This window comes from Colletotrichum abscissum (assembly GCF_030869225.1).
Source record: "Colletotrichum abscissum strain IMI 504890 chromosome Unknown Scaffold_4.1, whole genome shotgun sequence".
In the NCBI taxonomy this organism is placed as follows: domain Eukaryota; kingdom Fungi; phylum Ascomycota; class Sordariomycetes; order Glomerellales; family Glomerellaceae; genus Colletotrichum; species Colletotrichum abscissum.
This window is the reverse complement of record NW_026850320.1, coordinates 215,404-232,627: the sequence shown is the minus strand read 5'-3', so window position 1 is coordinate 232,627 and position 17,224 is coordinate 215,404. Positions and strand designations below refer to the sequence as shown.

The 17,224-nt window shown below is 54.8% G+C and overlaps 4 protein-coding genes across 4 annotated transcripts; 3 read left to right on the top strand and 1 right to left on the bottom strand.

Annotated features, from left to right (window-relative positions):
- Nucleotides 1-1,012: 1,012 nt before the first annotated feature.
- On the top strand, nucleotides 1,013-2,765 carry CABS01_02009 (sugar transport protein; the record flags this gene model as incomplete). Its single annotated transcript, XM_060535388.1, has 2 exons — nucleotides 1,013-1,191; nucleotides 1,346-2,765. 2 exons carry the CDS (start codon nucleotides 1,013-1,015, stop codon nucleotides 2,763-2,765), a joined length of 1,599 nt encoding a protein of 532 aa, XP_060395693.1.
- Nucleotides 2,766-2,868: 103 nt separating this feature from the next.
- Nucleotides 2,869-4,037, bottom strand: CABS01_02008 (uncharacterized protein; the record flags this gene model as incomplete). Its single annotated transcript, XM_060535387.1, has 3 exons — nucleotides 2,869-2,882; nucleotides 2,938-3,096; nucleotides 3,152-4,037. The coding sequence occupies 3 exons, from the start codon at nucleotides 4,035-4,037 to the stop codon at nucleotides 2,869-2,871; spliced, it is 1,059 nt and encodes a 352-aa protein (XP_060395692.1).
- Nucleotides 4,038-4,756: 719 nt separating this feature from the next.
- CABS01_02007 (uncharacterized protein) lies at nucleotides 4,757-9,294 on the top strand (the record flags this gene model as incomplete). Its single annotated transcript, XM_060535386.1, has 5 exons — nucleotides 4,757-5,001; nucleotides 5,054-5,179; nucleotides 5,258-5,553; nucleotides 5,607-8,546; nucleotides 8,600-9,294. The coding sequence occupies 5 exons, from the start codon at nucleotides 4,757-4,759 to the stop codon at nucleotides 9,292-9,294; spliced, it is 4,302 nt and encodes a 1,433-aa protein (XP_060395691.1).
- A 4,634-nt stretch (nucleotides 9,295-13,928) lies between these two features.
- CABS01_02006 (uncharacterized protein) lies at nucleotides 13,929-15,710 on the top strand (the record flags this gene model as incomplete). The annotated part of the gene is made up of 1 exon (XM_060535385.1): nucleotides 13,929-15,710. One exon carries the CDS (start codon nucleotides 13,929-13,931, stop codon nucleotides 15,708-15,710), a length of 1,782 nt encoding a protein of 593 aa, XP_060395690.1.
- Nucleotides 15,711-17,224: the final 1,514 nt, after the last annotated feature.

The following is a 17,224-nucleotide window of genomic DNA, read 5'->3' as shown; positions in this document are numbered from 1 at the left end:
GATGCATTCTCGATCAGACTTGGTACATTGCCCGCAAGCGGGTCGTGCCTCGTTACATTTTAGTTTTCGCTGCCGGCATGTCAAGCTGTTTGTTGAAGTTGTAAAGATAATGCACGTTTCTGATTGAAGGTAGCAACCCACCACCCATGATGCGAGCGCATGATACCTACGCTATGGTCCGGAGAGGGCCAAAAAGGCCTCGACCACGGTCTCGACCGAAAGAGAGGGGGGCTCTGCTGGACGCGGTTGGTTTAAGGAATAACCCTTGTTAGTCGTAAGGTTGGGTAGCAAATGTGACGTTTAAGGGCGAAGAGATAACATGTCATAAGGGAAGAGATCCCAGGACTCAATGTGGTGGGTGACAAGAGAGGAAATCTTTCCGGCGGATGGTTCCGGTGGAACATGAAAAGGTGGGGGGGACACCTTTTTTGATCTCGAGGGTGTACTATCGTTGACAGGCAGAGAGTCAAACGAACGTTCTATGCTATCATTTTCCGTCAGCTCTAGTCAGTAGCGTCATCAAGAGCTGATTAGGTCCCTCGTCGACCAAGTCAGCGCAACCAACGAGACGAGACGCTTAAAAATTCAACCGTATAGTAAAATTTCGTTGGGAAGGAGAGTGTATCCGTCTACAGGTCAGAGTCAGGCTTTCGGCAAAGTTACCTTACTCAGACACCGGCCAGAAGGGTCTGACGCTTATTGCCGATGGCGCGGGATGGACCGAATGTTCCCACCTCAACTGGCAATTTTACCGACAGTGCCCTCAGTGAGCTTGCTTGCCAGTTGATCTCAGACGATAGGCAGCTAAACTCAACGATGCTAACAACTTACAAACCTAGAACCCTCGATGGGCGGATTTTGAGATATGGCAACTAAGCCGAGCCGTATCGTTGTAAAAAAAAACTGCACTGCATAGCCCACGCGTGAGACAACAGACTCTTGGCGAGCATGACCCTGTGAAGGCCCAGTAACCATTCCCGCCTGCGGGCTGTCTGTCGGATTTTTCATCAAGATGGCAAACCCGGTGGGCTTCATACCCGAAAGGAGAATAGCACGATATCAAGATGGGCACAACATGCAGCCACCAAGCCAGTATAAGAACCTTTTGAGTGTTCTGAGGAAGGAAAGCTACGGTTCGCTCGCTGGTCTATGCTACAGAGCATTCATCTCGCCCATCACCGTCTCTAGATCGTGAGCCTCGATCACAATGAGACAGTTCAGAATGCCGCCGCTCTATGCCAGGGCATCTATAGCTACGGGAGCCTGTCTGATGCTGTGGGGGTGAGGCTTGTCTGCAGATCTCCTTCGTTTCAACCAGGCTTTTCAGCTAACTTTCACCTCTCAGGCTCGACACTGGCAGCATAGGCCCCATAACAGCAATGGAAACCTTCAAGACCTCATTCGGTCACTTCTCCGCCATCCTCCACGGCGCAATCGTCTCAACCCTTCTCATAACCGGCACGATCAGCGCCCTCCTAGCAGGCATGCTAGCAGACCAACTCGGCCGAGTCGCCATGATATCTACCGGCGCCGCCGTCTTCGGCCTCGGGGCCGCCATCGAATGCGGTGCCGTCCACCTCGCAATGTTCATCGCCGGCCGCGCCGTAAAGGGTCTCGGTACGGGACTCTTCGTCAGCACCGTCGCCGTGCAGATCTGCGAAATCACGCCCGCCAAGACGCGAGGTTTCTGGGTTGCGTTCTCACAGTTCATGCTTACGGTGGGATTATCCCTGGGGTATTTCATCTGCTACGGAACGCGTCGTGTAGCGGATTCGTCGGCGTCTTGGCGGGTGCCGCTGGCTGTTGAGGCGATTCTGGGATTTGGACTTGCTGCGACGACGCTTTTTGTGCCGCAGTCGCCTCGATGGTTGGTGGCCAAGGGTCAAGTCGACAAGGCTCGGCTTGTCTTTACACAGCTAGGCATCAGCGAGGAGGAGCAGCGGGAGATGCTGGCGTCCAAGGGCGTTCAGGAGGCAGCGGCAGCCGCAGTACATCCTCCCAACATGAGCATGGCGGACACCATCAGAGCGACGATCCATGACTTCCGGAAAGCTTTGTCCAGACCCTTCCGCTCTCGCACTGCTTTTGGATGCTTCTTGATGGCTGCCCAGCAGACCAGCTTCATCGACGGAATTCTGTATTACGCCCCCTTACTATTCCGTCAATCAGGTCTCTCAGAGGAAACAACATTCCTCTGTTCGGGAATCCTGGCTTTGGTGATCATGGTAATCACTATCCTGGCCACCATCTTCACAGATAGCTGGGGCCGTCGGACCTGTACCATAGTAGGAGGGACTGGCATCGCCATCCTCATGTTCCTGATGGGTTCCTTGTACGCCGCCAACCAGGTCCGTGTCGATGGGGGTGCCGGACGGTGGGTGGTTATTGTATCCATCTACCTCTTCGCCGTCGTTTTCAATGGCACTTGGGCTATTTGCATCAAGGCTTTCCTGGTTGAGAGTCTCCCGCGCGAGACGAGGTCTAGCGGTGCGGCGCTGGGACAGGCTGCCAACTGGTTGGCCAATTTCGTTGTTGCTCTGACGGCGCCACCCTTTCTCGCTGCCTCATCTTCGGGGCCGTACTTCTTTTACGGCGGATGTACGCTGGTAAGCGTTGTCGTCTGCGCAGTTTGGATGACGGAGACGAAGAGCCAGAGTCTAGAGGCTATTGAGGCGGCGTATCTTGAGCGTAAATCGGGCAAGCTTGATGAGAAGATGACATGGACGACGACGACGGAGGGTTTGAGCGGCTCAGAAGAGACTTAGATTCAGGTTAATGCGATAGCAGAGTCAAGCAATTTTGTTTCTTACGAAGAACAACTCAGGTTTGGGTTGACGTAGAGCTGGTACTGTGAAGGTACATCTGCGATCAGAAGGAAATCACTGTGATGTATTAGCCAGAATGAATCACGTTAGAATGAAAAACCTCTGTACTCACGCGACAGCTTGGCGGCAGTAGCGATAACAGAATCAAGACCTCTGGTGCAGTAGTCGCTGTGAAGATCTTGGATAATGTTGGAGAATTGGTGGATTTCCGGGTGTGTATCAAGGGGGAAGGTCTTGAAGGTATCGAGGTGATGTTCGCAAATCTCTTGATCTACCCCAATGGTTTGTCAGTGGCTCTATTACATCAAGGCGACAACACTACATACCCGAGAATAGGGCCTTGAACCCGCCAATGATTACAACATCATTTATCGGTCGCTTCCGCAGAGAGAGTAATGCGGCTGTCATTGGAAGTGCCCATTCGTCTTCCGCTCCGAAACATCCCTGCGCAATGGAGCTGGCAATGCGGAAGTCGGCCTTCGTCGCCGGCGTGGGTGAAGCGAAGCATTGGACGCGAAGCCTGCAGACCTTTTTTGCCAGTTCGAGATTCTTGTTCGGCAGCCCGAGCTCGGGAAAGAGCTTGAAAAGGCCATGATCGATGGTACTTTGGAGAGAGGCTGAAGAGCATACGCCTTCAATCGATAGCTTCCCTTGACACAAGTATTCCCCAAAGTTGTACTGAGTTTCTCGGCGCAAAAATCGCAGCTTAGATAGATTATACGTGCGTGCTGCGTCTTTCCCAGTGAATTCATCAAGGAGTGCAACGTCGGGAATAAAGGAACCTCCAGGCAAAAGTCTTGTGTCCAAGATATAGATCCAGATATCGGACGGGTCGTCGGGACGCCCGTTTTTGGGCATGATGCTGCGATACAGTGCGTATTGAAGGGCGAAAAGTAATGAGCTCGTCCAAGACATGAGGTTGTCACCATCCCGAGCCCAACCGCGAAGGTGACAGTTGAGCATCTCGGCTGCTTCGTCCGGAGGCATCGAGAATATGTCGCAGTCGGATCCAGCGTGACCACAGAGAGCAGCTCTTGACACGACAGATTTTAGTGATGTTTCACCTGAGGTGCTTGGTGCATGGACTCTGAAAAGGTATCGCGGGATCTTCTTCAGAGCTGAAGTAGCATCCCCATATGAAGGGCCGGGTGTAAAACGCACACAGCCGCGGGTCATGTGCTGAGTGGGAGCAGAGTCAATCTTGGTGGCCATTTTGAACACACTTTGGCCTATATCAGACGTTGAGGGGTTATTTGTGGTGTCGTCGGTGTAATAAGGTAGGCTTTAGACGATGTTGTTTTGGGTGAGAGATTTGCTATTCACAACACCAGTTGAGTACCGAACATGGATGATAAAGCACGAATGAAGATGAACTTGTAAGAACAATCGTCAGAATTATATGTGATTTGAAGACAAAGTGTAGAGTGATAGGCATCCGGTCGGCAGTGACAAGTCTTGTTTATAATTCCATGTGATGTGACGTCAAAGTCCTCTGTTGCCCGATTCTCCAGATTGACGGCCTCCTGCATCGTTTTTTATGCATGTAGGCAGGCGATGACGGATACCGCAGGCGCGATAGGCAGCCATGCCGGTTACTGCGGAATGAGTAAGCTGTTGCAGCTGATAATCGCAAGATGAACGCCTCTTCGTCGTTGGTTTGGAATATCTGCCTTCGAATAAAGACATGTCTTTTAACCTCCACAGGATGTTAATGGGAGGCTCTTGACATCTTCAGAAAGATGTCTGGGCGGCAGGACGGAAGATGCTCGCTTCGTGTGGGGACTGATAAGATAAGGTTAAGCTATCGATGGAAGCCGGGAGAGCGCCCGCCTTGGTGGTACCTTCGGAGATCCCTTTTCTCCGCATTCCGTTAGGCTTCCGTCTGTTCCCCAGCAAATCAGAGCGTACCGCCTCGGCACTGTGGGGACGGAATGCTGGCAGCGAACCTCTTCAGCACCGAATCGGGCCACGGTGCCCCCTGGCAGTGGCAGCCCATTGGGAGTGGGACGTGCGGCCTCAGTGAGGTCAGTGCCTGGCTTGCCTGGCCCACACCAGAGCTTCAACACCTTCCACTGCTATCTGTCCAGGGGAATCGCAACCACCACGAACAACTTGCCTTTCATCACGATCCATTCTCCACCTTCCTCAACGACCACCAGCTCAACTCGCGTCTTCTGTACGACCGCCGACGACCATCCTGCATATCAGCGACATTGAACGATACCCAGCGATCCTATTTCCAGCCTTCGTTCCGTCCCTAGTCCGTCGATCCCCCGGCACCTCCGTGCTCCCGAAGTCCACGACCCTCAACCACCTACTCACCTTTACCCTGCAATCCTGGCTTCCCCGGCCGGGTTAGCTGGCCGAGGACGTCCAGCGCCAGTCGAATGAATGCAACCCCTAAATCCATTCCTCGCTGCCTTCTTCCGAAGCTCCCTACCCTCACAGTGTACCCCGGTACATCACCACATCCTCCTGGTCCCGACCACCGATGTCCTCCTCACATGTCGCGAAGTCGAGAGCGGCTCGACCTTCCACGAGCTCATCACTTCGGAGGAGTTCCTAGCTAGTCATGTGCTTCGCATTCCCGCCGCAAATACAACCTCTGCTGCGGGTGGGAAGGACGCGGCGCAAAACCTGCGCGAGCTGAGGGGCAAGGCGAAGCAGTATCAGACCATCAATGGTCGCACAGTCGTCATCAAAGATACACACGTCTACAGTAACAAAGGTGCGCCTGGGTATGCAATACGAAACCGCCTGTGACTGACAATTGTATCCCAGGCTTCAAGTCGCTTGCGCAAGCTCAATTACTGAACGATTCGACATGGTATCCCGACCTCCTTGAACCCCGCCAATGGCTGATTTACTACATCTCGCGGCCACTGGTGGGCGTATGGGAAGAGAACAAGATCGAGCCTGCCATATTGGTGGAGGGAATGGCGAGGAAGAAAGCCCTCGAACAGAGCCAGGCGGCGGCTGCTGAGAATGGCGAAGGCGCCATGCTTCCCCGGAAGAAGGACATCAAGAGCTTCCACGACCTCCTCAACCATTTTCCTATCATCGCACGACAGATGCAACCTGGATTAGAAAAGCTGTTTCGAGAGTTCACGACTGTGTTCGAGCGACCGCTCCCGCCGCCCCCTTCGGCGTTACGCATACCCGACCCCGAGCCCGACGGACCCATCACTACGGCCATGAGGAAGGCGCGGTCCAACAGCATGTCCGCAGCAAGGCGCCCCAATGGGTTGACTAACGGTCTCCCCGTGACGGAGAACTTCTACGCCGAGGACGACGAAGATGTGATGAGGGCTTCACTGGAGACTGCTGTCACAGCCGCCAACGACTTGTTCCAGGGGGTTGACAAGCAGCAACTCTCGATGCTCGGCGCTACGACCGACCTGACGGGACCTCTGGTCGAAAGACTCATCGAAAGATACGTCACCGAGAATACACACCACCTCCTGTTTCCACGACTTAGTGCATCAAAACGACCTTATGATCTCGAGTTGGAGGCCAAGATTCGGCAAATGGAGTTCATTGATCTATCACAGCTTGGCATCTCTATAGAAGGTGGTTCGCGAGGGAAGCACGAGTTGACGATACAGCTTGGTCTGGCCGTGGAGGAGTTCAAGAAGACAGCGAATGCCATGAGCCCACAAGAGATGCTCGATCTGCTCCTGTCGACCATGAAGCTGGTCACTCATTTGACAGAGTCTTCACAAGCGCAAGCAGCCTCTTCGACCGAGAAGCCTACTTTGACAGTTAATGCCGACACGCTAGTCTCGCTGTTGCTCTTCGTGGTCATCCGAGCACAAGTTCGGCACTTGCACGCTCGGCTCATCTACATCCGTCACTTTATCTTCATTGATGATGTAGACAATGGTGAGATGGGATATGCACTGAGCACCTTCGAAGCTGTCCTCGCATACCTCGCACTAGACTCGTCAGGATTGCGAAGAGCCAGCCGACGAAACAAAGCGTTATGGAATGCTACCTGCAATGGAAGCCTTGACGACTTGAAGAAGATCATGGAACCAGACGAGAACGCCATTCTCGACGAAGACCTTTATGATTCGCCAGAATCAAGTAGACGCCCCTCTCACAGCTGGAGCTTCACCAACGGGTCTGCCTCGAGGAGATCGTCAACAGCAGTCACGATCTCGGATCGCTTCTCATCAGGCTCTGGCCTGAGCCACGTTTTCCCATTCCAGGCCGAGGATGATGGCAGTGAGATTGACTTCCCTTTACCGCCGCCGCCTCGCAAGGTCAAGAGGGTTGCCATGGATACACGAAGCATGTCCAGCGGCTCGGAGATCTCGTACCACTCGAGGGCGACCAGCAATGGTACCATTGGAAGCGTACTTGAGGGCGACATCACTATCGATCGTCTTTCGCAGACACACAATGCATTCGGGGAATCAATTTTGATGATGGCTGTGCAAAACGAAAGGCCCGATGTTCTGCGGTACTTGCTGACGCTGAGCGAGTACTATCCTCTTTCTGTCATTCTAGACGACATCAACAACGAAGATACAACGCTTTTTAGCGCTGCTGTCCAGCTGGGGCATACGGAGCTGATTAATATTATTCTCGACTTCATTTCGAGACTGGCGGCAAGAGAGCGCTTAATTGAGTATTTTGCTCAGCAAGACATTTGGGGACGCAGTTGTGCGCATTACCTGTTCCACGCACCGTTTCTAATTTCTCGGATCGGGAGATTAGTCCCCTGGCGGCAAAAAGACAAGAATAGGCAGACGCCGCTTTTTGCACTCTGCAGGTCGTATGACCATATCCACTACCGCGAAATGGTGGATGCCGGCCTTGATGCGGCCACGGAAGCGCAGCGTGACGGGCTTCCGCTGCACATTGACGATCATGTGGACGCCAAGGGGAACACTCTGCTTCACATTGTCAACGACCCACAGCTGGCACTCAGAGTGCTCCAGCAATGCGATGTCGATGTCAACGCCACGAACGAGAAGAAATTTACGCCGTTAATGGTTGCTAGCAAATATGGCAGGCTGGATATGGTCAGAACGCTATTTGTGGACGCACGCGTCGATGTTGCAGCCCGAGAAATCCGAAGCTTGACTGCCGTTGAATTGGCCAAAGATGACGACATCAGGAATAAGATTGATGACCTGGCACTCTTCAGCATGCCCCCTGGCGCGGATGCCCGTATCACCGGTGTCGTGAGGGCCTTTTTCGTTGAAGATGCGACCATTCGGCTGGTCTTGAAATCGGCAGCCCCAGCCGACCACATGAGCTACACCGTCACCACAAGCCGCAGGAATTTGTCTGATTTTGAGCACCTCGGCAACTTGCTGGCGCTGGAGAACCCTGCGTCCTGGATCCCGGCGGTGGCGGGTGTGCGGTCGCCCTTCCAGATACCTTCGAAGCCGTCTAGAGCAGTGCTACGAGATATCCAGACTAGGGCCGACTGGTTCCTCAAGATCATGCTCAATCACCCCACATTCGCAACACACGAGATGCTCTGGGAATTCTTCCTGGTGCCTGATATCCAACTAGGCATGATGGAGCAGAGGAGTAACCTGAAAGCTGAGACGCGAGCCGAGAAAGTGCGGGAAGAGTACGAGCCCGTCAAGGATGTGCGAGAGGTCGAACAATTCGTCGATCATGCAAGGGAGATGGTGCGGAGTGTCAACTACTCGACTAAGAGCGTGGCAAGAAGGGTCCATTCCATCGCCATTGTTGCTTCAGGTAAGTTTTGTTTCTGGTAATCAAATAGTTCTGGTCTGGACTAACGAGAGCAGATCTTCATGACGCATCACTCCTGCTGCACCGCGCTGTTTCGACATTGCCGTTCCTTCCACCAGCATACATCACGGCGATGGATTCTTATGTCCGTACCCTCGTACCAATGCAATCGAATCCTTACGGGATCTTCCACTCGACGTTCCTAGCATCGCAATCGACGATCCAAGCCCTGCTATCGGCTCTGTCGCGGCCGCCAGCGCAAATTACGCAGATATCGGCTGCGCGCAAGGCCGTGGAGCGAAACTACAACTCGCTCACGAGATCGACACGGTGGCCTCTTGGGTTGCTGGATGACACGCGACAACGCCTCAACGAGGAGAGGGAAGAGAAAGCCCGCCAGTCACAGGAGCAGGTGGATGACCTCGGTCGAGAACTTCGATACTCGCAACAAGTAGTTGCCGGGGAATTAGCCGGGTGGCAAGACCTGCACGAGAAGATGGGGCGACGAGCGATCAAGGAATTCGCCAAAGGCATGGTGATCCAGGAGCGACTCCGGCTAGACGGGATGATGAGGACACTCCGGAGGCTGCGGGAAGGGAAAGCGGATCTCGAGGCGGCATTGGCAAACGTTTCAGGGCGGTCGAGTATGAGTCAATCGACGCACGAGGGGACGAGGAGAGATGCAGGTGAGGGAGCCAGCAGTGGGAGCACGAGAACGGGCGACGTGGTGGCGAATGGTGCGGGATACTAGAGGCTAGAGGCCTAGGTAGCCCTGGTTTCGTTTTGGATGGGGCGACGACGTCGACGGCCGTCTGCCTTGGGATGGCTTGGTGTGGACGTCGCTTTTCTTTGCCCTTCAACACCAAGGACCGACGCGTTGTATGCGCAAGTTGGACGCGTCTGGGGACCAGCGGTGGCTGTGAGTGGATAGGTGGTTGTGGCGTGGGGCGGATGATCCGTCCAAGTCAAGCAGCGGATGACTGCAGCTGACGGAGAAGGGTTGGTGGGTGGTGTCAAGTCTGGGATGCCGCAGACCACATCACCTGCATGGAAACACACACACAACTTGGTCGTTGAAACGTTGAAACATTTTCTCTTGTGGTCACCGTCCTGCTCTCTCACACTTCCTACTTCTTCTCAAACCCTTTACCTTTCTTGATTGTCCTTTTGTGTAGCAAGGTAGAGGGACAGAGAGAGACACTTGTCTTCTTCCTTTTTTTCGTTTCATTTGACGGATACCCTTCTGGCGTCCTCGGCGTGGGCGTAAAGATAGACGGGGGGATTTGACTTTGAATGACTTGTTTTTTTTTCCAGGGTCCCCTCCTCCACTTGAGAGCTGGGGCAAGGGACAACAGATAGACAATGGATACATGAGGATACCTACCTTCATAAGGTACACCGCAAGGTTCAAACTGGATGAAATGATTCAGAGGTTTATGCTTGGGTAGTGGTGTTGGTAATGAAGTGACGTCGATTTGGTGACGCCCATTTGCAGGGAGACAATGTAGAGTGTGAGGTGGTCATGCTAGGCCCCAGCCTCCCCAATTTTCCCGGGCATGCTCCGTGGAGCATTGGGGGAGGAAGATGCCCGCTCTGAAGTACACCGACCCGAACTGCCGGGGTATGTCGAAAAGGAAAAATTCAAAGTCCTCGCCAACATGTCCTTGTTGAAGCAGCAGAAAGATCGTCGTTGATGCGTTTTTCCTCATGGGAAAATGATCCACCGTCGATGGACAACGAGATGTGAGTCACCCTTCCCTGTACCGGTTCCAATGGCCAAGAGCAACCATCATGCACGGCAAGGCCAGGGGAGAGACAGGTATTCGAACTAGCAGAGCTGCCGAACCGGGGCGAGGCAAGCTAGTACGCAGTACCTTACGGGAGTAGAGAAGCACAAGGGAAAGAGTCCGAAAGAAGAACGACGACGGGAGGACCATTGGATCGAGAAACAAAAGAGCGGTCGTGAAACATCCCGGGAGGACGGCTAGGCCAATGAAGCGGTCGGGACACGGTTTGAGGGATCTCTGGGGACCCGATTGGATGCCGGACTGGACCGGGGTTTGGACACGGGCAGTGGAGTCGTGGACACCATCCCGAAGCGATGAACGGGCGACGGATGGATCTTCTGAAGTTCTGGCAGGTTGAACGGACCGTGGGCGTCGTGGACGGATCTACGGCGCGTCGAGATTGGGTGGTGCGCGCGCGTGGTTGGGAGCCAATGGGATTACGAGGCGGGGGGGAGGGACAAGAGGAGGGAGAAAACGGGCGATGGATGACAAAGGGTGGCACGGACCCGAGCAGGGACACCGCGTCTAAGAAAGGAAGGAGCACGGACTCTGCCTTACCTTCCCTTGGAAGGGGATGGAGCACGGGCCACGGGAGCGAAGCGGGAAGGAGGGAAGAGGTCAAGCGAAGGGCAGACTTTGGATGCTGACTGGATCTTGAGTGTGGCGCTTGGGGAAGAGGGGATGATGGGGATGAGGGGGGAATTCGAGAGAAGAGGTAGTATCAAGCGCTGGAGTGCGGCTGTGCAATTGTTGCGCAATGCTGTGTCTCCTGTTTTCTCATCTGGTGAGGAGTAGAGTCGTACTACATCGGCCGAGGGGGACGATAGCCGAGGGATGCTGTGCTTGAAGCGTTATGCGAATCATGGAGCAGAGCTGGGCAGGCGATTATTATGCCTGTCGCATCCTCGTCGCTTTCTACAATTCGACGATGAAGAAGGTTCGCGAAGTAGACTGAGGTTGGACCGCCTCAATAGGTTCACCGTTCAAGACGTACTACAGTGTATCAACGTTACAGATGGCGGTTGTGCTGCGAGGCTTAGACTGCCCGCTCACAACCTCACCGAGACATGCGCGGCTACGGCATCATGCGGACGGTAGCAGCAGGCTCTGATGGCCAGTTTCTAACCTGAGGACCAAACCCTCATTGTCATTGTCAGCAGGCCCGACCTCGGGGCCGTCGAGGCTGAGGGTCGGTCAGTCGTTCTCGTACCTTTGTGTGTGTAAGGTGAGGAGGTAAGGGGCTTCGTGTAAGAGAGTGAGACTGGTCATCAAGCAAGGCGGCTGCCTCTTCCTGGAGCCCAATATCGAGGCCCACCGGTTCCCGGATGATGCTGAGAGCGCTCAGCGAGATTGAGGATATGAGATTTGGCTGTAAGCGCCGTCCGGAATCGGGAGTGGAGTGTGGTGGTCGTCATTGCTAGCCGTAGCCGCCCGGGCGGTTAATGGGGAAGCGGAGGCTTTCTGAGCGAGCGGCTGTTTCGGGAAGAGTAACGTGGGGTTCGGCTGTTTCTTTTCTTGTACGGTGCCAATTTCCGCGCGCACCTTGACGCCGGATGGTAACACTGGGAGAGGGCCTCTCAGGCGAGAGAGGGCTTCTGTTGTCTTAGTGGGAGAGACAGCATGATGCGACAGCCGCCGGTAATCTCAGTTGCCGCTCGGCTCATCTGATTGCGAGAGGGTACCTCAGGGACCCGAAGCCTCAAGGTGCTCAGGTGAGCGAGGCTTAGGTGGTGGTACTTGACCCCGGAGGCCAGGTGGTGGAAATGAGGCGGTTGATGAACTGTATCCGTATACGAGAAAAGCTTGACTGAATAGGACTGTCGAAGCGGTGCAGACTGCGAGATGTGCTGGCATGGCTTTTGCGAGGAGTGTGGGCGACGAGTTGGGAATGCCCTCGCGGACGAGTCGCGATGAAGTCAATCAAGACGCGAAACCAGAGCGAGACCGAAAAGACGCATGGCATGGCATCGCATCGCATGTCACGACGACGCATGACATCGCGTCGAATGATCGTCGTACACCACACGACCGCGTCTACCTAGTGTAGGTACGCCTAGGAGGGTGAAAGAAAGTGGTGTTGATGTTTGTGTTGCGTTCGTCCCACTCCCGCCCGTTCTGCTGTGGGGGACGCTAGGAAGCAAAGCTAACAGAGTGGAGAAAAGATGAGCTAATGCACGGCCGAACCTGCCATGTGTCTAAAAATGAGTCATAGACGCTTTGCAGGGGGTGAGGAAGGTACGAAGGTGGAAACCCAGGGATTCAAGGAAAGAGCAGTTGATGCAAGACAGCTGTCGGGGACGGTGAGTGGTCAACAGCATCTTGTCAGTCTTGCTATACGTACCGTTTCGGATAACCGAATATACACTGTTTTGTGGTCAGCCGTAACGTGGCTTGGACAGTGCGCAAGTAAGCGAGCGACTCTTCCCGCAGGCTCCGCCTCCAAGGGGATCCACATTGAAAGATACGTACCCTTCAACGTTCTTGGAATGGAAGGCAGTGACGACCTCACCATCTCACCTTACCAACCCGGCCAAACTCAACGAACAGCTTCAAGTTCTTCTTCTGCATCTATGCGGCGCCAATGTACTTCCAAGTGGACTAACCTTCACACACTTTTGCCCCGTGTTTCAGATTTCTAGCTCTCTCAAGTTCTCAACGCCGTAGTGGGTCGACGACCTCACTTCTGCATTCCCAGTATGCAGCCCAAGATGCAGCATTTCATCGACGAGTCCACCCTTTTTTTCCCTTCCTTCTGCAGTAGCTCCAAGCTACCCTGTATCCTGTGTCCTTTTGTGTAGTGCCGGGGTCAGACGATAGACGACAGTCTTTCTCTCTTCCTCCACCTCAACATGGGATACGCACTACCTTACCGTAACTACGTAGTTGAGAATACGTATCCATCCATCTTTTTCATCAGTCGTCTGGTCTCGGCCCACGATCCGTCCAAGGGACCCTGGCATCTACAGACTACAAACCCTCAAGCCGGATGCGCGCAGCTCAACCCACAGTTGCGTTGTACCGCTGCTGCTCTACCCTCCCCCCCGTCAGTTGATGGGGCTAGAGACCCAGACTTGGGCCCGACGACCTACGGTCAGTCCAAGGCTGGGGCCGGGGCGAAGGCCACACGCCCTCGCTCCAGTCGGCCGTCAGTCGCGCGCCGCATCACCACCACCACATCCATTGGGCTACGAGCCTCAAACCCGAGGATAAAGATGTCCTCCCCTCCCGCGCCTACTGTCCCTTTCTGTTGGCCCCTTCTCTCTCCATCCTCATCTCGTCTCCTCATCTCCTCGTCTCCTTTGCGCTCTCGTCCTCTCATCCTCGTCTCAGTCTAAACTTGTTATCAAATCGACCATTGTTTATTTACTATAACTCGCATTATTTGGATACCAAAACACAAAAACTATACACCTAGATCTCTCGGAACGCCCTGGTCTCGTTGAACGCGGCCACCTCGTCCCTGCTTCACAGCAACCCCCGTCTGCTTTTCCCATCGCAACGCAATCCTCAAACGCCAAAAAGACTCCTGGAGCTGGCCTCCTCTCTCTCACGAAACACCTCTCATAATCCCATAATCCAACCAACTCACACAGTCACAATGTCCACGTATGAGATGCCCCCTGCTTCTCGCCTCACTTACACCCCCACTAACACATCATCTCCCAGTCTGGCAGCGGATATGTCCTTCGACTTCATCTTCCCCTCGTGCGAGCCTTCCACGCCGCCGAGCTTCTCCTTCGACTCTTCTCTCCTCGACCTCCCCTACCACCACAACCCAGGCCATAACCGCTCCCGCTCAAATGGTTCCGTCTACTCCTTCATCTCTACCGCAGACTCCACACCGGACTCGGTGAGCACACGTATGACTACCCCGTCTCGTGCCTCACCCCCGATCCGCCAACACGGCCCTCTCTTGCTTCCCAAGATCCGCTCCCAGGACCAAGCCATCGAGTCGCCTCCCAAGCGCATGAAGGCATCGCCGAAGCCCCGCGCCCCGGTTCCCAGACGGGCAACCCCTGTGGCCCCCACCACCAACGCCGTCTTCCGCCCGGCTCACACTCGCAGCTTCACCAACCCGGAGACCCTCATATGGAACATGCCCTCCACCTACTGCAGCCAGCCCGAGGAGCAGACTCCTTCGTCCCTTCTTTGCTCTCCCATCATCTTCGCCGATGACATGCAATCTCGCCGCGCATCAACCTGCAGTCTTGAGGGTGTCGCCCTCGAGAAGTTCGGCTTCCCGACCTACCGTCAGATGCCCTCATACGTTCCCTCTCCTGCTCCTCAGCAGCCATCAGAGGCATACATGTTCCCCTCCTACACTCCTCGTGCGCCATCTCCCCTCAGCCTGTCAGCCGCTGCCACTCCGGACCCGACTCCCAGCACCACTCTCATGACTTACCTCACCGGATCTAACCCTGCTCCTTCGCTGGTGCGCACCATCTCGTTCCCTCTCCGGGATCCCAACACCAAGCACTTCTGGTGGGACGTTCGCCAAATCCGTCCCTGGACAACCTTCAACGCCTCCTCCGTCCTCTCTCTCCCTGGTGCCGCCGCCCTTCTCAACTGCCCCGTCCCGGCACCTCTCCTCCCCAACCCGGCCCCGACTGCCCGCCACCCAGAGACCGAAGCCGCTCTTCACAGCATATACGCCTCCCACTACCTCCCCAAGCTCAATGCTGCGCTCGCCATCTCTTCCCACAGACCCATGCAGCTCTCTGCTCCCGCTCCCTCCGCCACCGCCAAGCAGCCCGAGCTGCTCTTCACCGCCTCTCCCGCCGGCGAGCCCGCCTCCGCTGCCACCATCTTTGGCGGCAAGCCTACCGCCCGCGTCGTCGGCCTCGTCCGCTCCTTTGACCGCTTCAACACCGGCATGCGCGTCGAGGGCAACATCAAGCGCGTAGAGTACCTCCGTGGCCTCGCCGCCCTGCACCACGCCATGCGCGAGCACTCATGCCGCTACGGCTTCATCCTCACAGAGATTGAGCTCGTCATCGTCCGCAACGGTAGCGAATCCGTCCCCCACTTTGGTCACCTTGAAGTTACCTCGGTTCAGCTTGCCGCCGTCGCTGACGATGCCGACTGCGAGGTCGGCGAGATCCCGCTGACTGCCTGCCTTGCGCTCTGGGGCCTCTGCATGATGGCTGGCGACGATGCGCCTCAGCAGCAGGGCCGCAGTGCCGTGGCGCACTGGAAGACGGAGATTGGCGCGCCTGCTGAGGGTACCCGACGCAAGGCGCTGCCTAGGGATGATTGGATGCCCAAGCCGCAGTTGGCCGAGAAGCGTGAGGCCAAGAGGGCTAGAGGCTGGGTCATGCCCGAGGACCCCGTCGGCAGGAAGGAATTGGGCAAGCGCGGTGTGCGGTACGGTGCTTGCTAAGTTATGTTTTCTGCTTTCTGCGCTTTTTGGAATTATTTGTTCGTCTGCTTTTATCTTGGCGTTTTGAAAAGAGTCGCTTGGGCTGGTTCCGGACACTCTTTTCGGTGGGTGGACATGGGTACATAAAAAATAATTGGGATGGGATATGACTGGGAATGGATCATGACTGGATGATGGGTAAACCATGGGACATGTATTTACGAGGATTTTGGTAGCTGAGACGAGGGACTTTCACGAGTTGCATGACGAGGCATTCTTTCTTAGCACAGATGCAAGTTGTTTAGATGACTTGCAATTACAACCATTTTCAAAATTCCACCTGTTTATTCAGACCTCTGCACTCAATCATTGCTCAGTGATCATGATAATGTGAAGTCCACCGGTGCCCGGGGGAAAAGTGACAGCAGCTCCAAATAGACTCTTCGAGTTCCGCGGGAGTCAAAAACCGTCCGCGCGGTATTCGAAGTTTCAGACGTTCTTTCTGTGCCGTAAACCTCAGCCAGTAAGCGCGCTTGACGAGGCCAGACTCTGGCGGAACAAGGATGAGGCTGGGATCGTGAACAAAGAAAAGGGGCCTCCCGTCCGCCCGGGCCAGCCCGAGATCGCTGGTTTGCTCATGCGAGTTTCAGGGAGGCGCTGCTTTATTTATCTTTGTCTACTCTATAATTACATTACTGTCCGCAGGAGTCTTTTTTCGTCTTTGATTGTCCCGTGTTCCCACTGTGATCAGGGGGCGGGTGAAGATAATACCTTATATCAACAACACTACTCAACTGACAAACTTGTCATCCATTCTTTGCTTTCCGAGACCACGTAACCACAACCTCATAATGAAAGGATTCGACCACAACAAATCACAGTAACTTCCAACCGCAAGAAAATATGAAGACCGCCGCGATCGTACTATGGAGCCTCATAGCTATGGCATTAGCCATCCCACTCGGTAAGCAAACCCCTACCGTCCCCTTCTCCTACACATCCCACCACAAAGTTCAAAATGTGACAAATGGAACTCGCGATCCATCACTGACGTGGGACACACAAAGACTCGTTGGCAGCAGACCCCGACGCCGAGATATGCCAGGCCTTCTGCGACGGCGCGTGCCCGGAAGGATGGACGAAGAAGGCAGACGACACGGGCGCTGGCGCGGCGCGGGCGTGTGCTTCGGGGGCGGGGGCGTGGTGTTGTCAGAGGTTTTTGCACTTCCCGCCGGCGTAGTCTGATCTACGTAGCAACGTTTGGCTCGGAGGTTCTGAGAGCTGGGCTGGTGTTTCCGGTACGACTTTGTGAGGAGTTTTGGGACCGTGGAAAAGTTCACGATGAAAGTGGCAATGACGTGGGGTTTTCTGTTGATACAGATACCTAGGAAGGGTATGAGATGACCAAATACCCTATCGCTGTACATATGGCAGCTATTTCAGCTGTTCTAGAGGGTCATATGACCATACTGAATTGGATGCAACCTCTGACATTCAACCCTCCAGCGACGAGCGTCCTCCTTGCGGCCCCGTCT